Source organism: Fusarium solani (genome assembly GCF_023522795.1).
Source record: "Fusarium solani strain SB1 chromosome Unknown bctg00000008, whole genome shotgun sequence".
NCBI lineage: Eukaryota > Fungi > Ascomycota > Sordariomycetes > Hypocreales > Nectriaceae > Fusarium > Fusarium solani.
In genome coordinates, this window is record NW_027072148.1 from 607,341 (window position 1) to 627,888 (window position 20,548).

At 52.6% G+C, this 20,548-nt stretch overlaps 8 protein-coding genes across 8 annotated transcripts; 5 read left to right on the forward strand and 3 right to left on the reverse strand.

Annotated features, from left to right (window-relative positions):
• Positions 1-718: 718 nt before the first annotated feature.
• On the forward strand, positions 719-2,022 carry MRS44_012226 (uncharacterized protein; the record flags this gene model as incomplete). The annotated part of the gene is made up of 2 exons (XM_065618730.1): positions 719-1,019; positions 1,166-2,022. The coding sequence occupies 2 exons, from the start codon at positions 719-721 to the stop codon at positions 2,020-2,022; spliced, it is 1,158 nt and encodes a 385-aa protein (XP_065474802.1).
• An 856-nt stretch (positions 2,023-2,878) lies between these two features.
• MRS44_012227 (uncharacterized protein) lies at positions 2,879-4,546 on the forward strand (the record flags this gene model as incomplete). The annotated part of the gene is made up of 1 exon (XM_046269545.2): positions 2,879-4,546. One exon carries the CDS (start codon positions 2,879-2,881, stop codon positions 4,544-4,546), a length of 1,668 nt encoding a protein of 555 aa, XP_046133322.2.
• A 424-nt stretch (positions 4,547-4,970) lies between these two features.
• On the reverse strand, positions 4,971-5,892 carry MRS44_012228 (uncharacterized protein; the record flags this gene model as incomplete). The annotated part of the gene is made up of 2 exons (XM_046281161.2): positions 4,971-5,830; positions 5,883-5,892. The coding sequence occupies 2 exons, from the start codon at positions 5,890-5,892 to the stop codon at positions 4,971-4,973; spliced, it is 870 nt and encodes a 289-aa protein (XP_046133321.2).
• A 120-nt stretch (positions 5,893-6,012) lies between these two features.
• MRS44_012229 (uncharacterized protein) lies at positions 6,013-6,627 on the reverse strand (the record flags this gene model as incomplete). The annotated part of the gene is made up of 1 exon (XM_046281160.2): positions 6,013-6,627. The coding sequence occupies one exon, from the start codon at positions 6,625-6,627 to the stop codon at positions 6,013-6,015; it is 615 nt and encodes a 204-aa protein (XP_046133320.2).
• Positions 6,628-7,108: 481 nt separating this feature from the next.
• MRS44_012230 (uncharacterized protein) lies at positions 7,109-7,616 on the reverse strand (the record flags this gene model as incomplete). The annotated part of the gene is made up of 2 exons (XM_046284061.2): positions 7,109-7,432; positions 7,494-7,616. The coding sequence occupies 2 exons, from the start codon at positions 7,614-7,616 to the stop codon at positions 7,109-7,111; spliced, it is 447 nt and encodes a 148-aa protein (XP_046133319.2).
• A 1,700-nt stretch (positions 7,617-9,316) lies between these two features.
• On the forward strand, positions 9,317-13,536 carry MRS44_012231 (uncharacterized protein; the record flags this gene model as incomplete). The annotated part of the gene is made up of 4 exons (XM_046276202.2): positions 9,317-9,552; positions 9,606-12,636; positions 12,686-13,024; positions 13,072-13,536. The coding sequence occupies 4 exons, from the start codon at positions 9,317-9,319 to the stop codon at positions 13,534-13,536; spliced, it is 4,071 nt and encodes a 1,356-aa protein (XP_046133318.2).
• Positions 13,537-14,932: 1,396 nt separating this feature from the next.
• MRS44_012232 (uncharacterized protein) lies at positions 14,933-16,564 on the forward strand (the record flags this gene model as incomplete). The annotated part of the gene is made up of 1 exon (XM_046269542.2): positions 14,933-16,564. The coding sequence occupies one exon, from the start codon at positions 14,933-14,935 to the stop codon at positions 16,562-16,564; it is 1,632 nt and encodes a 543-aa protein (XP_046133317.2).
• Positions 16,565-17,096: 532 nt separating this feature from the next.
• MRS44_012233 (uncharacterized protein) lies at positions 17,097-18,956 on the forward strand (the record flags this gene model as incomplete). The annotated part of the gene is made up of 4 exons (XM_046283582.2): positions 17,097-17,619; positions 17,664-17,777; positions 17,826-18,081; positions 18,128-18,956. 4 exons carry the CDS (start codon positions 17,097-17,099, stop codon positions 18,954-18,956), a joined length of 1,722 nt encoding a protein of 573 aa, XP_046133316.1.
• Positions 18,957-20,548: the final 1,592 nt, after the last annotated feature.

Genomic DNA, 20,548 nt, shown 5'->3' on the forward strand with positions numbered 1-20,548 from the left:
AGCACGGCAAGCACTTGGTCGGATCGAGGCAGACACGAACAAATGCTGGACTCATGGAAACGTCCAACTTGTGAATGGCTCTTTGACCAATGTCATGCTTGTTGATTCTACATGGGCATTATAATTACATTGCAGGTTCTCATGCTATTAAAAGGGACAATCACCACTTGCAGATGTAATTGCTGTGTGCCTGGGCAGGTACCTAGTCTCCACGACCGACTGTCGATATCACCAAAACATTCGCAAAGTCAGCAGCTATCCTATGTTTGCGGTACTGGATTTCGTCGGGTTAGAAGGTGAATTATTAAAACACATGGGAGGTGAACTTGTGATGTTTCAAGTAGATGGATACCAGTACGTAGTCCTAGGAGCAGTGATCCTTCTACTGCGCCACTACACTCACTGTCCTACCCTGCTTGGTTATAAGAGCACCGTCCCACCCAACCATGATCGACTTGGACACAGCTCTTTTACCATCAACATTCCTATACAAGCTACTATTCATCATTAAATGACCCTATAAGCGAGACCTACTTACCTACCTACTGATCGGTTGACGAAGCCATACCCTACCATCGTCGTGTCCTTGAGAGACATCCCAATGAGCCTGCTACCTTGTCTTTGAGAACTCCAATACCATCTACGGCCACGACCACGAGTATTTCTGACTACAGTTCAAACACTACCCAAGCTCGACTTACATACTCTACTACACCCAATGGCGACTTCTCCAGCAAGACAGCCCTTGACAGAGGACATCATCTATCATATCGGGCTATGCTTTCTGCCCGAACCTTGGGAGAAGGCCCCGACTCCTGCTGAGGGAGGTGACTTCGAGATGGACATGTATTGCCTGCGCAGACTCACCTACCTCTCCCGAGCAACCAAGAGACTCTTAGAGCCGCTTCTGTTTCGCTTCGTTCTTCTCCAAACCCCTCAGGATGTCGTCCACTTCTACATCGACCTCATCCAGATACCACGGATCCAAAAATACGTCCGCCACTTGGCCTGTGTTACGCGTAGGCGCTCTCCTGGCAACATGCTTGATCTTCGCGTCAACCGGATGTTGGGGGGATCCTGGATGAGCGGATCGGTGGCAGAGAGAACAAGCTGTCCCTGATGAAGCAGGGCGCAGCGTGGGAACCATTCGTCAACATATTTTCAGGAATGGAGGAGGCGCCAGAAGAACATCTCGGACCATATTTAAAGATGCGTGGAGATGTTGACTACATGATCCGATCTATCCTGCTCAGTACGACCAAGCTCAAAACTCTCGTGTGGCATCTCGACGAGTTTGACAGGGTAGAAACTTGGGTCCCTAGGGTCCTAAAATCGGCGGTCAAGTCTGATCATGCTCTGCTGCCCGACTTGGAAGTTATGGCCCTGAATTATCACAAGGTGACGCGCAACGATCGGTACTCGCACCTCCAGGACTTTTCATGGGAACGGGGTTACTGGAAGAACTTGCGCAGGCTGGTTTTTTACGACACAGACTTTGACGATGGCTTTGGCAATATGTTATACCGGGCTGGGAGGGTCGGGGACTTGGTGCCGGTCGAGGAGCTCATAGTGAGGGCGAAAAAAGGTCCAGACATTTCCAGCCTGGAGGACTTTTCAGCCCCAGCTGTCTCCCACCACCTGCTATTCCGACCACTGAGCGAGGATACTTTCCGAATTTTTGAAAAGGTCAAGCTACTCGACATTAGCTTTGGGTACTTTTCACCTCGCAACAAATCGGGCTCTGTGATGCTGGAGGCGTTTGTGCACTGGCTCGGTGCCCCTGAGCGGCTTCACCTCACGGGACATCCTCCACCGTTCAAGGCCCTCGCAAGGGGTACTGTGCACTCTCGGCTCAAGTCGATCCAGGTGAAGGAGTGGAAGGATGAAGAGGATCTGGAACAGGACGAGATGCGGCAGAAGGTTGAGGATTGGTGGAGAAGTCACTCGGCTGTGGTGCCGAATCTGGAAGAGTTTGCCGTGCAGAGAATTGGCGAGAGCAAGGTCTGTATCACAAAGCCGTAAAATTGTCCTTGTCTATGGAAGAATGGAATGGATGACATTGATGTCTGGTTGTGGTGGTTTCATTGGTGTCAGGGTTATGGCTGGGTACCTGTTTCGGTGTGTTTCGATCTTGTCATGGACAATGGGCTTTGTTGCAGGCAGACAGATAATTGCTGTTAAATACTGCTATTGGGAGACCTCAACTTGGCTTCGTAATGGATATGCCCGTTTATTGCTGCGAGATGAGCGATCGTTCATGCAGTGCCGAACTTGGTGAGCCCCCCCACTCGGTAGTTGTCGGGCCAGCTCCATCGCCGCGATTAACCCCGCATGGATAGCGGCATCGGGATTGTTAACCTCTTTCATCGTGACGAGGCGGCCGTATTGTGGTGAGCCTATCGAGGCAGCTAGTATGAGTGAGATGTAGCTGGTAACATTCTGTAAGCGTTGGGGTTCTCCAACTCTGGTTTGGCTGAGGTATTATGTAGTATCTGGTAGTTCATCATCAGGCTACCAGGGTGAGGCGTCAACTGCTGTAGGTCCCCAGGATGTGATAAGCCCCCCGCCTCCAACTGTTACAGCCATCCAACACTTTGTAGGCGGAACCTGAATCAGGGTGATAACATTGCTTCTTTCAAGGCGAGTGATATGGGTGATGGCTTGGTTACAGCATTAATTGTGACCTGTGGCCGTTTTTACAGGCCCTTGATGATTAATTGGAGCCTTGTCGCCTTGCGTCGTGGAACCCAAGTTGCTAAAATTTGAGGCTGTCGACTTATTCCCCAGCCCTACCGGCTCTCGTCACCACCTGTCTCATTTCCCCTCTTCAACCACCATTCTTCCTAGGTATCTGTTAACCACCACCAAACCTCTACCCATGGCGGGCAAGACTAGACGCTCCAAGAAGAAGCCCGGAGCCGCCAGGCCCGAAGGTCCGAGGGCTCCGCCACAGCTACCACTTGACATCATCTACAACATTGGCCTTCAGCTCACCTTAGACCCCAGGCATAGCCTCCAGACTCTCCATGGACCTTGTTTTCTACCAACAAACCACAACAAGGACCTCCGCGCACTCACATACACTTCGAGAGCCAACAGGGACCTCTTGGAGCCCCTACTCTACCGTCATGTTGTCCTAATGAAGCCGCAAGAGGTGTGCGGCTTCTTCAGCACCATTGCCGCAGCCCCACGCCTCCGCCAGCACGTCCAGCACTTTGGCTGCGTTGCCCGCCTCAACGGACCGCAAGTACGAAAGGACGCCCTCCCGGAATGCCGAGCCTTTTGGCAGAAGCATCATGGTTCTCAAAGATCGTCGATAATCACCCTGCTCAGCGGTCTCGGTTTGTCCAACCTGGCCTGGGCTGCCTCACTGTGGGAGAGGAGGAAGGATCGCTTCGTGTTCAACGCCGACTTTCGCCACGACGCCGTCCTTGAACTTCTGTTTGCGTCTACCCTCCTTTTGTTGACAAACGTTCAGACATTTGTCTGGAAGGACTTGGATGGCAGGCCCGTCGCCCCCTTGTTGACCTACCTCTTCGATGCGGCACTCATGACAGGCTCTCAACTGATGCCCAAGCTCAAGGTCTTGAATACCTGGAAGGAGACCCTCTCAGTGGATGAGCGAGCCCAGTTCTTCATCTACAAGACTCATCTTTGGGAGAACCTGGAGACGCTGTATCTGAACTCTGTCGACCTCGACAACGAGTTCACTGATATGGTGGTCAAGGGCGACTTCAAGAAGGATCTCCCAGTGAAGAGGCTCTACATCCATTGTCCATCTGGTGCCGAGCACCTTTTCCATCCGGGAATGTACCATCCAGAGCACCCCCTCTTGAGCAACTCGGCTTTGGACGCAGACAATCCCGACAATGACAAGAGCAAGTTCAAGGCTTTCCGCAACCTTGAATTCCTTGAGATCAACTTTACCTGGTTTGAAACCCGTGCCGTCGAAGGCTCTCGCGCTTTGAAGTCCCTTTTACACGCCGTCGGTGCCCCGGAACGCCTCAACCTCACCGGTCACCCCCTGCCCATGAAGGCCCTGTCCACGGGCGTCATACACTCGCGGCTTAAGTACCTTAAGGTTAAGGAGCTCATCAGGAACGCCCCGTCCAGCGTGCGCTCCAAGGACACCCTCATCACGAGACTCAACAATCTCTGGGACGCCGAGGACTGGAAGCGTCTCGTCCCAAACCTGTGCGAGATCGACTGGGATCACTACAAGTTCAGGAGAAAGGATCTCGAAGGGGAGGACAAGGCTGTCTGGACTCTGGAGGACGAGGAGGAGTGGGAGGATGATGACAATGATGAGCTTGATATTGATGACCTTTTCGGTTATGGGTATGGCCCGTATGACGGACTTGATGGGCTTGACGGGCTTGACGACGATGACGACGACGATGGTGATCTTGCTGTTGATTTTGGTCCCGATTTTGCTGGTGATCCAATCGCCGCGCTGGTAGCGTTGCAGAATGCTGGTTATCCGATGGAGGTGGAGGCGTTGATCAACCAACTCGCTCTGCATTTTCATCCTCCTGGATCTGAGTAGAGGTCATGTTTGTTAGTTTAGACGCAATACTACATGATGGTTGTTCATTGCACACATCTACAGGACACAATGTTAGTCATCAAGAGATGATTTTTCTAGTCTACTTGTACAGTCTCTTACAATTTTCCCCGGTCCAAGAATTCATGTTATGCGTGGCACAGCCAGTGTCCCTGTTGGTGATCCCTTGATGATAAGCCTTTCTCTTAGACTAGGCTTATCCCCAATGCTCCTCATATTAGTACGAGGCTTAGGCCTGGGCTAGTCCTGCTTGCCTACTTAGGTAGGTAGTCCTTCTCAAGAGTGGTTAGTAAAGGAGACTAGTCAGTGATTTGGTGCCTTGAGAGCCAACTTACTCGCAGCTATTCTTGGATCAAAAAGGAAAAGAAAGAACGAAAAAAGAAAGAGACTTGGTCTCTGGCGTTCCTCAAAGAAGAGGCGTCTCAGGTTCAGAATCGGCCAACTCGTCGGGGGCAACAAGGTAGATACGAGGGTGATGCAAGCAATACTCATAGGCGTACGTAAGCAAGGCCATGAGTGCCATGTCTTCCTCCTCGTCCTCGGTCAGTGGCTCCCAGGTAAGACCCATCAGCTGGTCCACCAGATAATCAGGAGGAAAGTTGTCCGCGTTGAACCACCCAGTGCGACCCCATGTCCGCAGAGCCGCCTTGACATAGTAGGCGAGGCGAATCTTTCGGCAGGCTTCCACCGTTCTCCAAGGGAGAAAGGGACACCACACTGTGTAGATCTTGTGTCCAGGATCGACAGTAGGCATGAGGTCACGAGTTGCGTCCTCGTTGAGGCGCATGAGGTCGCCGGCCTCCAGCATGTGGTGGTCCCAGAAGGCATAGCCCCAAGGGCGAGCGACATGGACAGTTTGGTAGAATTCACCACCAAACAGGGCGGCCCGGGCATTGAACTTTCTCCAAGCCCACTGGGGACCGATGTCACCGTCGTTGTAGAAAGGCACACGAGAGAGCCAGAGCGGATCAGGTTCATTTACCAACTCCTTCAGATCCTCAGAGGTGAGACCGCAGTGATGATAGTCGTAGAAGAGCTGCAGATCGCCAAGGGGGAAACGAGCCCTGACAGAGCGCTCGGGTCTCCAGTCATCAGAGTTGACCACTTGCATAAGTGTGAAGCGCTGGTTGTAGGTGCGAGCGTTGACAAAGTCTCGCATGAACCGGAGGCCCTGGACAACCATAGGCATGCCAGCAGCTGCGCAGTCTACGTAGGCTGGCATCAGTGCACCCAACTCAATGTCCTGATCGATGAATCTGTTGGTCGCTGGGACATGTCAGCTTTTGCAACTCTTAGGTTTTTGAAATAGGGGACTTACAAGGGGCCATCTCAGCGACAAGCAGCTCACAGACGTTGATCATCTGTTCAACCTCGGAAGTTGAGAAGTGAGAGCAGAAAGCTCTGTTGATTCGGTACTGTTCCAACTGAGACAAGTGGGAGCACCAGCTCTAGTGTGCCCCCTCTCGCTCGGCTTCAGGGATGGGATGGTTGTGACCCCCGTTGTCAGCGCAAGCTGAAGCGATAGCCTTCTCCATGACATCGATGTACATGTAGAGACGGTAAATAGCCCGCTTGAAGCGGTTGACGACAGCGGGCGTAAGCTGGAAAGGGGAGTCATGGCCTGTGAGAACGGGATGGTCTCGCTTGAGGTTGGTGGTGATTCTGTTGGCCCACCACTCGACGTTGTCATGGAAGAAATGCATATCCTTGATACCCTCCATAGTCATTCGCTGGTTAACGAGGAGCTGCTCCTCATCGAGGGTACGCTTCTTGGCAAAGACACGGTGGATAGCCTGAATGCCAGCTCGAGCGCCGTGCCACTGCTCGCGGGTGAGGTAGTAGAAGATGACGGCCTCTTCGTAGACGCTCTGGTGCATGGGTCTGATGAGGATGGAAGAGGATATGTAGGTCTTGCGAAGGTTGTAAGCATTGTTGAAGTCCCGGCAGGTAAGGATCGAGTTGAGAAGTGATTTCTTGTCCGGGAGGAACGAGAGGGTGTGCGAGATGATCTCGACGGGCATTTTGGCCAGAAAGGCCGAGTGGTTGTTTGGGTCTTCGTCCATGACGAAGCCAGATGGACTTGGATCGTGCGTGAGGGTGTAGAAGGGGGGAGGTGAAGATGTTCGGGAGGAAGAGTTTGATTTCTCGAGGAGAGAAGATGTTTTGATTTTGATCTCCTAGGCGTCGAGTACCTTTGTGGATTATTTTTTTCCTGCTTTGTATGGGCACCTGTTTGACAGCTGTAAACGGCTGGCCGCCAGGTATCCCAATGTGGCTGTTGCTCGGCGTTGAATGGGCGAGTGATATAGGGGCGTCGACGCGTCGGGTACTGGACCACACCACGTTTGATTTATTTGGACGCATTTTAAGCTGTGATCTGCTGAAAGGACTCAAATCTATTCACGGACGTCATTTCCAAGGTAATGTGGTGTTTGTATTCACATTGTCTAAGTAGTTGCATCCAAAAAGCCCCTGGTCACAAGTGGACCATGCTGCAAGTAAAGAAGCCACCCACTGGTTCACCCACTGATTTTCCCCCATCTATTAAGCAAAAGGAACACTCTCATTCCACATAGACTCTACGATGTACAGCCTCCAGGTGTCATTCTGAGGCCTGACCATCGAACGCTGCCAGGTCCCGCCGCACAGGGAGTGGGCTCCCCACCGAGCCACCTTGACGAGCTCGTCCGCGTGGAGCTTTAGACCGCCCATGGGGAGTTCTCCGACATTCAGCAGGGCCCTGCAGGACTTGTGGTCCCAGGTCCTGGCGGGCCACCAGTTGAGTTTGAACATTCCGTCCGTGGTGTTGCCGAGGGCACGGATCTGGGTGAAGATCGGTTCGCAGTCGTCGAGCACCGCGATAGTAGTCTGGAAATTAAAAAATTAGTGACTTTAATAGATCAAGAAATGTATTCTCTGAAGGTCTTACCTTGCCGCATTCCCAGTGGTACTTGGCCGAGTTGTAGGAAGGGTCCCCGATGGGCTTCCCCTTGGAGAGGAAGTTTGCAGAAGCAAACGACAGGAAGGAAACGACGGTCAACAGAAAGAGCATTTTTATTTCTTTGTTGACCAAGAAGGTATTGGGTAGTAGTCGAGATTGTTTGTGCGTCGTGGTAAAAGGAGAGTTGTTTGGTTAGAGTCGAAAGACGATGATCAATGGACTGGTTTAATAGCAGAGGTAAACGAGAATGCAGTGCTGAACTTTACGACGCCGTGAATAATTGCATGCTGCCTGGGGAGGCCATGTTGTGATTTGTGTTCCGATTAATTGCATCATCACGGTCTCAGGGCATGCCCCCGAGCGGCCCAGTGATCCAGCCACAACTATCCGGTGCAATTCATCCGTCACAGGCAGAAGACAAGGCACATGAATAAGTCGAGAAAATACAGATTTTTTTGTGACTTGAATTTTTTGGTGGTCTGCCTCTGAGTCGTCCACTGGTTAGATGTACTAGGCTTCAACAGAGTCTTTCATGACTACCAGACGCGATGCGAATATCACACTCAGCAAACGAGTCTCTTTGACGAATTGAGTGAAATGCTGATAGTTTTGTGACTTGAACTTCTTATGATCTTCCTCTAAGCCGTCACCAGGGGAAAAGTGCTAGGTTTCTATGGCGTCTTTCCAGGCATGACTACCAAACCAAATATCGCAGGCAGCAAATGAGGCACTTCGTAGACTAGAAGAAGAAATGGGATTTTTGTTGTTTGGGTATTTGGTGGTATGCTCATGGGCTGTCACCTTGGGAGGCGTGCTGGGCTCCGATTTCCAACGGTTTCATTTCTGACCACAACTGCCCAACTCAATTCAGCTGCCACAGGCATCGAACGCGATTGGCTGACTCGAGGAAGATGGCGATTCCTTTCTGAATTGAATCTTTGGCGACCTACCTGTAAGCTGCCAAAGAAGTTTGCCAGGTTCTTAAGATGTCCTCCCGGTTGCCACTGTCCGGTGCAATCCAACGGCCACGGGTAGCAAACAAGATATTTGGTCCACTCGAATAAGATATTGATTACTTTTTTTGTGCTTGGATCGTTCGGTGACCTCTCCGAAATCTGGCGCTTGTAGAGGTCTTGCTGGCTCCCAACAATGCCTTGTTGCGTGAGGAGGTATCGAACATTTGACATTTCCTGAACATTGCGGCGACCTTATAACTGATCTTGAACCATGATGATACTGGGGGTTCGTTTTACAAGGGCACAGGTATTATTCCATAATGCAGTTTTACTTAATAAATGTCGATAGACAGCAAGATGAACCGTGATGGGCTCCATAGCATGGATGGAGATGGTCTCGATGGTCGTCCTCCGGTGACAAAAATGACTGAGCCCAAACCGGCGTCTTGGAGGCGAGCTGGGTTCAGCCAATTTTGACACCCCTCGTCCACATAGGCCTTGGCACTATGCGAGAAACCGGATAAATAAGACCCCGGCTCCGTCACATAGGCTGCAGCTCCGCTGCCCGGTCAGTGCGGCAGCTGCTGAGATGTCATAGCGGGGCAACCAACACCCACGCAGAGCTCCGACCTTCTTCCGCTGCCTGGAGTGAGCTCGACCCCTCCAACCGAACTGCTACCAACACCACTCGTGTTGACACGAGGCCAGCTCACTTTGAATCCTCCTTCTCATTCTAGATCCTTCATCATCTTTACGCACCAGATCCGCGCTCTGCTGCCACAGAAACTCGCCCCCCTCCGCGCATGATCCAAGCCCAAAGCAGCTCTCTCACGCCATCGTGAAAGCTCGCCCGGCATGGCTTCCAATCAAGCATTAGCCACGCCGCAGGCGGTGATGGGCCATGTGCAGAAACTCGGCGACAGTGATCCGGACTTTCGCTTCATGTCTCTGAACGATCTGCTGCAGCTGCTCAACAATGCCAAGCCCGATTTCCTCCATCACGACTACAACATCGCTGCGCGCACTGTTGATAGCATCATCAAGACGCTCGACGACCAGAATGGTGAGGTCCAGAACCTGGCAATCAAGTGGTACGTGTTGGGATGCTTATTTGTAGCTTGGGAGCCGCTAACCCTAGAGGCAGCCTGGGTCCCCTCGTGGGCAAGGTCCCGACACCTATCATCGCTCCCATGATCGAGAAGCTGTCCAACCTGAAGCTTAAGAACTCGGTGGACAACACTGTGCCCTCTCTGGCACTTCGATCCGTAATTATCGCCCTTCACCGACCGGTCCCGGGACTCCCGCCTACCTCGGAGGTCCAGGAGGCCTACAATGCTGTCAGCCGAGTCCTCATTCCCCGCCTTATCGGTCCCGGACCCAAGACACGAACTCCCAACAACCCCAATGTCCCTCTTCCTTCCGTTCCCGAGGGCCTCCTACAAAATGAGAACGATCTCAACGCCGAAGCCGTCGACGTGCTGATCGAGGTGGTTCGATGTTTTGGACCTATGCTTGTCCAGGTCGAGGTCGAGGCTATGCAAGAGGTGGTCATTCAGCTTCTCGAGAGCGAGAAGGGCTCATCAGTTGTCAAGAAAAGAGCTGTCGTGGCCATTAGCATGCTTGCTGTCTACCTCTCTGAGGAGCATCTGGAAGAGGTGGTGAACCGAATTACTGCTGGTCTTTCCCAGAACCAGAGCAGCCCGGTTACGAGGCGATTATATATTTCGATCCTTGGTAGCATCGCGCGATCGATCCCTGCTCGCTTTGGACCGCATGTTTCCAAGGCTGCACCTCAAATTCTGCAAGCACTCGGTGACGAAGAGCTGCAAGCACATCTCGAGGCACTCAGCGATGGAGACGATCTGGGTCAGGAGTTTAACGAGGTGCGCGAAGCTGCTCTCGTGGCTCTTGAGGCCTTCCTAGCTTCTTGTCCGCAGGAGATGCGTCCCTTTACAGACGAGACGATAGCTTCCTGCTTGCGATTCCTCAAGTACGATCCCAACTATTCTATGGACGATGAAGATGAGGACATGGAAGACGAGGAAGAAGAGGACGAAATGGACGAGGACGATGAATTCGATGCCGATGATGGTTTCGAAGACGATGATGACGACGCCAGCTGGAAAGTCCGACGATGTGCGGCAAAGACACTGTATACGCTTATCTCGACACGCGGTAGTGGAGATTTGCTTGAGAACGGTGTGCTTTACAGCCAGGCAGCTCCCCTGCTCATCAAGCGAATCGAGGAGCGAGAGGAAAACGTCCGACTGGAGATTATTTCAGCCCTCTCTCTACTGATCCGCAAGACTGGAGAAGGATTCGCCATGAAGGACCTGGAGCTCGATGACTTCGAGCCTGAATCTGAATCTCGCATCCCAATTAGTAGGAAACGAAGACGCCAGAGCAGTGTTGGTGGGTCATCAGCTTCGCAGTTCACTGGTTCTGGTCTTGTCTCTCCCGTCTTTGAGAAGACCCCTACTACCGGTCCTCGAGCTGATCTCGCCCGCCTGACACCATCTATTGTCAAGGCCATTACCAAGCAGCTCAAGGGAAAGACTATTCCTACAAAGCAGGCTGTTATTAGTCTACTGGACGACATGGTGTCTGTGCAGCATGGCGGACTGGCCGAGTACTTTGACCAGGTCATTGGTCCTATTATCGAGGCCATCCAACCCTCTGGTTCTGCGACTGCGCCCACTTCGCTGGCCTCGCAGACTGGATCTTCCTCGGCTACTCCAAGCACACTAAGAATCACAGCCTTGGAGATTATCAGCGACATTGCCAAGACTCACTCATCGACTATCCTGCAGCCTTATCTCACAAAGATTGTTGATGGAGTCATCTCGGCCGTCCACAACCGTTTCTACAAGATCTCTAGCGAGGCCATTGGAACTGTTGAGGAGCTCATCAAGGCTATTACTCCACCCCGATCGCGTAACGCGGCTACTAAGTACAAGGCCGAACTGGACAAGTTGTATGGAATCCTTCTGGATAGAGCTGCTGCCCAGGATGCTGATGCTGAGGTTCGCCAGCGAGCCATTCATGCGCTTGGTGTCTTGATCTCGCGCACCTCTAGCCCAGAGGGCTCATCTCTGCTGTCTGAGGATAAGCGCAAGGCTGCATTGGAGGTGCTGCGGGAACGACTCAAGAACGAGACTACCCGCCTGGCTGCTGTCCGTGCTGTGGAGAATGTCTCCCGCTATGCCAAAACACTGGGCCAGCTCGAGCAACAATGGATCCAGGAGGTGGCCCTGGAGCTTTCTGCCCAGCTGCGAAAGGCCAACCGAGCCCTCCGCGGATCGAGCATCGTTGCTCTCAAGGCCCTTGTTCTATCGCCTGCTAGCCAGAAGCAGCTGGAGCCGGACACCATTGGTGGCATTGTGTCTGCACTGATGCCGATCATCACTAACAGTGATACGCATCTTCTCGGACCAACGCTGCTCATTCTTGCCAAAATGGTACCAGAGCACCCAGAGCTTGTGGTGACGGACGAAATGATCGTCTCGCTCTGCGAGTTGCTCAAGTCCCACTACTCGAGCATTGCTCTCGACCACTTGCTCGTCTTGATCAGCAGCATTGGAGAGAGCGGAGCTGGTCAAGCTCTTATGCAAGGTCTACTCAAGGACGTTAGCGTTGCCGGTGACCCCCCTGTTGTCGGCAAGGTGATTGGTACTCTTCTCGTGACGGGAGGAGAGTCAGTGGGAGTCAAGCTGGACAGCTTTGTTTCGGAACTCTACACGAGTGCTAAGGGCAACGACGAAGCTCGGGTCAGCCTCGCCCTGGCTGTCTTGGGAGAGGCCGGAAAAAGACTGGGAACCAGCTCGACACTCAAGCCTGATCTCTTCCTGGACCAGTTCCATGCCGAGCCCGACAAGGTGTCGCTCTCTGCGGCCATCGCCCTTGGCAGAGCCGGGTCCGGCAACGTACCCGAGTTTCTGCCTGTTATCCTGCAGACCATGCAGAAGGGTGGCAACACACAGTACCTGCTCATCCAATCCATCAAGGAGATTCTGCAGTCGATTTCGGCGCAGTCGACGGACCTGCGCAACTATGCACCGGCCATCTGGGACGAACTCCTCAAGGCTTCGGACAATGCGGATAATAAGGTGGTTTGCGCTGAATGCGTGGGCCGCCTGGTCACACTTGACCCTACCGTTTTTATGCCGCGTCTTCAGGTATGTGCATCATTGTTAATGACATAGGAAAATTGCTAACGACGGGTAGACACTTCTCAAGGATGAGTCTCTGGCTGTCCGTGGGATGGCGGTCCAGGCTGTCCGCTACACTCTTCCAGAGAGTGACGAGACATTCGATGCTCTGTTGAACAATGTTCTCATTGACATGCTCTTGACTATGCTTCAAGACTCGGATATGGACATTCGAAGACTGGCAATGACTACTCTTACGACAGCTGCCAGAAACAAGCCGGATCTGATCCACCCCCACCTGGGTGATCTTATGCCTTTTGTTCTGACCGAGTCGGTGATCAAGAAGGAGCTGGTCAGAGAGGTCATGATGGGACCGTTCAAGCACACAGTTGACGATGGCCTCGAGGTCCGAAAGGTATGCAAGCCTATAACCGTATGTGAGATCAAGCTAACGTTCAACAGAGCGCATATGAGACATTGTATGCGTTGATGGAGACGGCGTTTAGCCGCATCAACAACATTGACTTTTTCGACCGTGTGGTGGCTGGTCTCAGAGACGACAATGATATCCGACAGCTGTGCAACCTGATGGTGACAAAACTCATGACGATCGATCCTGAGGAGACCACCAGGCGTCTCAACTCGATTGCTGAAGCGTACCGCTCTGTTCTCTCTGTCAAGCTGAAGGATAACGCAGTGAAGCAAGACTTGGAGAAGCAGGAGGAGGCGAACAAGAGCATCCTGCGGGTGACGCTGATGCTGGGCGACAGGATGAAGGCTATGACCGGAAACGCTGGAGCCGCAATCAGTAATGCAGGCACGGCGAGCGTCTGGGGAGCGTACTGGGAATGGGTGAACAAGGAGTTTGACAAGCAGCTCAAGGGTCTCCGAGAGGAGAAGAGCAAACTACAAACACGCATGGTCTAGGAAGAAGGCAATTTGTAAAAATGAGGATTTGGGAGGGTGATGACTGTAGTTTACAAGAAGAGCCTAGTCGATTAGCTGGCATTGATGAAGAACAACGAATGGCACTGTTTGTGATAGAGAGTGGATAGTGAATTCGACTTTCCACGGCAAGTAGTGTCTGGCAGGGCTGATCTCGCTTCTGCACTTACATGACACTGATGAGCATGCATGTAATGCAAAGGGTCTAGTTTCATGCCTTTTAGATTCTGGGCACCGCACGCACCAGTCATAGTGTTGATTTGATGTCCCCGTGAAACTCGAGAGGCCATAACAAAGGCCTGATTCCCAGGTGAGCGAATAGGAAGAAGGCTTCGTGAAGCTTATGCGTGCCGTTTGTGGAAATGTAAACAAAACCGGTGTATGGCAGGTTCCCATTGGCGAGAGACGTACATGAAGGATGGGTGAGCGATGTTGACGCGGCATGGCATACGCGATTCAGTTACTGCCCGTGTCGCATGGTCATTGTTTTTATATGCTACAGTACATACAGGAGGAACTTTCACTTTGCCTCAAGAGGGAGGTCAGCGGGCAGCACGGGCATGCAGAGTTCGCTGTCCCGGCAGCCCGACTCGGCCATTTGGGAGGGTCGGCAGTGCACCTCGACGTGTTTTGAGGCCATCTTTTGCGCATCCTTCTTGGTGGGGACGTTTTTGTCTTTAATGTTTTTACTGATGAGTTGATGAGATTAATTGATGATTTAAATGAAGAGTTTGTAGAGTTGATGATGAACTAATGAGTGAGACGAGGCAGCCCAGCTGAAAAAGACTCGGCCGAAAGTGTACAAAACACAGCCATCCTCAGCATCCCCACAGAGAGGCCGCATAGCCCAGCGCCCAGTCTGCATCTTTGGGCTGCAGAAAGAAAGCCTTGGAGAGCGAAGCCCAATCGTGTCGGGCAGATATGTCTGCTCGTATGATGCCGGCTTGCTCACGCGCGTGAACAAGGCAGATGGACGGCCTCCTGGCGGACTGGTTCGCAGTGGCAAAAAGAACGGGAATGGGCGAGCCCGCATTGTGCATTGTTTTCTCACGGCTGTGAGCTGAGGCAAGAGGTTGAAAATGGAGGCTGTGGCTGTGACTCTTTGTTGCTGTGAGGCTCTCTCACACACGTGTTGGTGGTTAGGTCGACTTGCGTCAAAAACATGGTGAGCGGCTGTTTTTGTTGCATCATCCCCATTCTTTCCTTTATCAATCTTTCATCAATCCTTCATCAATTATTGCATCAAACCTTTTGACATTTACTCGGTTTCATTCTTTCCTTTTAACTGGATGGTTCAATCCTTGACTCTTTACTGTTCAGTCACTGATCACGTCCCCTGAGCATACGACACAATTGGGGACCGACACACACAACAACCATGGATCAACAGCAATCGGGTCCTTATAGGGCTCACAAGAGAGCATCCGGGAACTATAGGCCACCTACTTGTGAGGATGCTACAGCTACAGACATGAGCGACTCGCAGCCCGAGAGACCTACTCGACAGCACCACAGAGATGGTGCCGAGGCTCGTCAGCCCCTACAGCCGACTACGGCGAATACACCGAGCAGCAGTCGCTTTGCGGGCCAGGCTACGAATCAAGCTACTTATCAACAGAGCGGTTATACTAGTCATCCTTTTGCCCCGGTCCAGAGCACATACAACCCGCTCTACGGGAGTTCTTCCGTCCCGATGAATTACCCATCAACGTATCAGGCACCATCCTATCCTGGACGATACGCCTCCAACACATCAGTCCCGTACTCTTACGGCGGTCAGTACGCCCAGCCGCCTTTCATCTACCCTCCAACCACGCAGCCTCCGGTGGGATACACTGATCCTCGGAGGTACTCTTACGGCGACGAATACTACCCGCCTGAACCCACAAACACCTACCCATCTCGGCCTCCACCCCCTGCTCCCCGGCCTCCGAGGGCCAACTATGGCTACGAACAACGGTCAGCTACGCCGGCGCCCAAGACTGAGAGACCACCACCATCCAAGAAGAAGGTTCCGGCTAGACCTGCTACCGCTAGACCCGCGGAGGACAATTCAGGACAGGAGAAGTTGATCAAGGAGATTGGAAAGATGCGCAGACAGATCAAGAAGCTAGAGATGGGCCAGGAAGACCTCCTCTCTGACACGGGACGTGTGCGGTCCGAGTTCATGCTGCCGAGTGCATCCCTCGCCGGCCGAGCCTCTTCGGTGGAATCCGTCCAAGCCCTTGAACACATCCAGCGCATCATCGACGACTGCCTACGCAAGACGGGGAGGGAGTCGTCGTACTACAGGGACTCGAGCGCTGATGCCATCGGGGCGCTCATCAGGGACAAGCTTGCCTCGGAGAGGAGGGAGTCGATGGAGCCGAAGGATGACCGGTCTTTTAGGAGGAGGGTCATCGAGGTGCTGCAGGATCTCGAGACGCAGGATGGACGGTGGGAGAGGAGGTCGACTACAGGGGGGAGCACCACCAGGGAGGAGAAGAGACGTTCAGGTGGTCAACGGTCTACCACCTCTAGCGATCCTCCCTTGGAACCCGTCACGCCGCCGTCGAGCTACAGCATGCCGCAGCGCACCGGAAAGACATCGAGTGTGTCCCCGGAGCCTGGACGCTCGAGGGACGTCGAGTACATCTACGAAACCCGACCGAGGGCTACATCCCGCGCCGTCCACTCAGAAGAAGAGACGATATCCCGGCCCCCTATCACTCGACGACCTGAGGCAGGTTACCAGGGTGGTGGTGCAGGTACAGGCCGGGCGAGGCGGAGGTCGATGGTCGAGCCCGAACGGGGCAGTTACGGGAGGCCGCGCGTGTACCAGGGCAGCGAGGAAGTAGTAGACGACTACGAAGATGACCGTCCTCCCCGTCGGCGAACCGTGTATCCCGACCGTCGGTCAACTCCATACACAGGAGGTGGTCTCGGGCAAAGATTCCGCACGGATCCCACGTCTGCGCCGTCTTCGTCTACGCGATGGAGCAGGGAAGGAGGAGTGTACGATGCGAGATGAAAGTGTAGGATATTACTGTATTGGTTTGGGTTGATGTTGGGGTTGAGTCGGCGATGCTCGTGTTATTACCCAGAATGGTTGTGTTTACGGCGTTTTTTTTCCTTGGCCGGGAATAAGGGGGGATCGATCATAGACTTTTGCTGGGAAACACAAATTGTCAGAGCGGAAATTCAAAGCGTGCTAAGCTGATTTTAGCCCAGGATCAGAGTGTTCCCCGAGGGATCAACCCTGGCATTGAAGCTCGCTTGATCATCTGAGACAGGGTTGTCCATCCATCTCTCCAGATAATGCACCAGAAATCTGGTAACAGGACTTGTTGTTCGATGCAGCTGATTCCCAAGTTCTTGGGACGATGATGGATTAGGAAAGTGGTGCTCTTTCACATGGGTGGTGTTGCGAGAACCAACAATGATGATGTTGCCGGATTCCGCGGTGCAGGGGGTGGTATTGATGTATATCATGAGGCCGAGTCCACAGTTGGGCGGAGAATGGTTCACGCAAGCCATTCTTGTTTCGAGAGTAGGCGTTCATCATGTTGTTCAAGTCGACTTTGCTTCCCTTGGCGTTGATGCTTGTTGGTGATGGCTTCGCTGCAAAGAACAACCACTGTCCTCCCCTAGGTCCAGTCCTTCCCGCGCCGACAAGCCCAAGCACTAGCGATGATGTCAAAACCGCCGTCAAAACTCTGACAGAAGGGCTCAAGACTCTCACGGGATCGTTTAACAACACGGCCATGTCAATCGGCATGGTGTCCCTCCACCAGGATGAGCCGATCCTCAATCTGCATCACACACCGGCGAATCTGGATGCGCGTGGAGTCAAAGAGGTTGGCGCCGACACAGTGTACCGTATTGGAAGCGTTTCTAAGGCTTTTACTGTTCTTGCGGCGCTCAAGCTGTCGGGTGTGAGGATGGACGACGCAGTGACAAAGTATCTTCCTCAATTGCGGAAACTGGGCAAGCAGCAGGACAAGAAGAATAACATCACCGTCGTTGATTGGGATCGTATTTCGCTGCAGGCGTTGGCTTCGCACATGGGTGGTATTCCGGCGGACTGTAAGTCGTCGTATGCTTTGCAAGAGCTGGACTGATGAGTGTAGTGGCTACTGATCTGGCGAGCTTTCCCATCGACTGGACCAAGCTTGGGCTTCCGGAAGCAAAGGATGCCCTTGGGTGTATTGGCTTTAGTGGTGTCAAGGCATGTACTGTACCTGGTGAGTTATCCCCAGCCTACCGACCGCATCGTCAGCTAACACACGCAGATTTTTGGGACAACTTTGGCAAGCGATCCCCAGTGTACTCACCCTGGACAAGCCCAATCTACTCGAATGTCGCGTTTCTCATTCTTGGTTTGGTGATTGAAGAAGTCTCTGGGCAAAAGTTTGAGGATTTTGTTCAAGAGAAGGTGCTTGATGTGGCTGGCATGACGAGCACGACTTACACCAAGCCCGAGGACTCCGTTGGTGCCATTAGCCCAGATGACGTCTACTGGAACGCGACCTTGGGTATCCTAGACCCGTAAGTAATTGAACCTGGAAATATTGTGCAATTACTTACAGAGTAGGGCTGGTGGTTATTATTCCTCCACAAAGGATCTCCTCGCATTCGGCTCCTCCATCCTCAAGAACAAGCAACTCGCCCTCGAAGCGACACACAAATGGCTCAAGCCCGTCTCCTTCACCACATCTCGCGGCATGTTCCTCGGCGCCCCGTGGGAAATCATGCGCTCCGACAACGTCACATCTGACGAGCGACTCGTCGAGTTTTACACCAAGGGCGGCGATTTGGGAACTTACCACGCGCTCGTCGCCATGATTCCAGATTATGACATTGTTATTAGTGTTTTGACGGGCGGGCCTGAGACGTCGGGTGGTGTTGTACAGCTGCTTTTCTCGCAGGTTGTTACGACGATGTTGCCTGCGATCGAAGCTGCGGGCAAGGCACAAGCCAAGGCATTATTTGCCGGGAAGTACATCAACAAGGAGACCAACTCAACTCTCGTACTTGAAGTCGACAATGAAGGTCCAGGATTAAACATTGCAAAGTGGACGGTTCGCGGTACAGACGTCAATTCCCACTGGCTCAATTACCTCTCCGCCATCTCGACAAGTCTCCCCGAGATCCAAGTCTCTGCGCGCCTCTACCCGACGGACCTGAGCACAAGAGGAAAGGTAGCCTGGCGCGCTGCGTACGATCTTGGTTCGCCGGATGATATCGCAGAGGCTGATGCACAATTGTTCTGGAAGGATGCGAGCTGCTTGTCCTGGGGAATGGGAGATAGGGCGGTGTATAAGTTCAACGCGCTGGATGAGCTGGTGTTTACAGTGGAGAAAGGGAGAGCTAAGGGGGTTGAGTTGGTGGGGTTCCAGACGACACTGAAGAGGGTGGGATGAAGGGAATGGGTGGATAATAATTGATGCGACAAAGCTAATATTGACCTCTAAGGTACAATGAATGGTGCAAACAATGAGAACAAACAGTGCTATGTATATAGTATCGCCTTTCGTATTGCTTGTCAATGAGTGTCATTGTCGACTGGCCTGCTGTGCCATGTTTATCACAGGCACAGCGTAGGGTAGTGCGAGGGCGTACCCAGTCTCACAGGTGAAGCGTCGTGGGTGTAGAAGGGGGAATTCGGAACTTCCGTCCTCTAAATAGGTAAGAAGGGAAACATATTAGACACTAGAAGGCCTAATAAGGAGCAAGAGAGTTCAAGCCTACCCAGAGACCTGGTCGGGTTGTTGGCGTTGTTGTTTCTCTTTCGGCACATGCGCCAAAGGACAAGGCAAAACGTGGGCACATTGACAAGGACACCCACGACGGCGATGATGGCTTCTGGGGACCATGCCATTTCCAGAGAACAAAGGAGTGAGTAGACTTGGAAGTCGGTCTATCGCTATGAGCAGGCAAGCTGAAAGACAAGCTCGACTTTGAAGGCGGATTCATTGTGGAAACAAGCGAGGAGGATGCTGGTGTTTTAAAGTATTTGTTGAAATCGGCCTGCTACGGTGGGCTCTGCCGGTTCTGATCTGCGGTACTGGTGCTCAACCTCCTCAAGAGGCGCAACCGTAACCCCAAAACCAGGCGGCACCCCACACTGAGTATCGCCGTAATAGGTATTCGCACCCCCTCCTGACGGGTGTAAACGTACGGCCGCAACGCCACTCCAACAAGTCTTGGTTTCAAGTCGGGGACTACCTCCCTCTTTTTTCTTCCTTTTTGACTGTCAACGGGGGAGTCTGAATAGAGATAGAGGCTGCCCCATGGCACAAGCCACACAAACTCTGGCTTCTTCTGGACCTAAAGTCATTCAAATGTGTCGGTACTGACGAATAAGATCTTTGGATTCGAGGGTGCTGGAACGCCCCATGGACCTGATTGCGTCAGCACCTCTTGTACGGCACATTCACCCCTTCTCCCGTCCCTCTTGTACAGCGCTTTGCACTTCTACCCCAGTCCCTCGTTGTAACCTGCTCGGAGCCTGAGGATCACTCGGGACATTAGTTTCCGAAGCGCCATGTAGCCGAACAACCGAAATCGACTTATGAGTACATGCCTGGCCTAGGTATTCATGCTCCTAGTTTCCGAGGCTGTCATGGAACGGCTTCCGCCCAGGAAGCATTACTATGGGGATGGGAACTTCTCACTGATCTTTAGGCAAGATCAAATTGGCATGGATTGATGCTAGCGAGGAAAAGAAGGGCATCGGTCTTGCAATTACCGCGAGGATGCGAATGTGTCATCAGCAGTTCTGGAGAATTGAAGACCAGGTGGGTAGGTGCTCGAAAAGTGGAAGTCGAAGACTGGGCAGCTTCGAAGTGGCAATTAATAAGGGACGGTGCGCTTGCCTGTTATTATGCAGATGATTTCCCTTTTTCGAAAGAAAAGAAAATGAATGGAAATGAAAATTAAGAGTAAAAAGGCAGCTTTAAACGTGCCAACATAGTTAATTTCTGGTCATTTCGGCCCTCTGGAGACAAGCTGC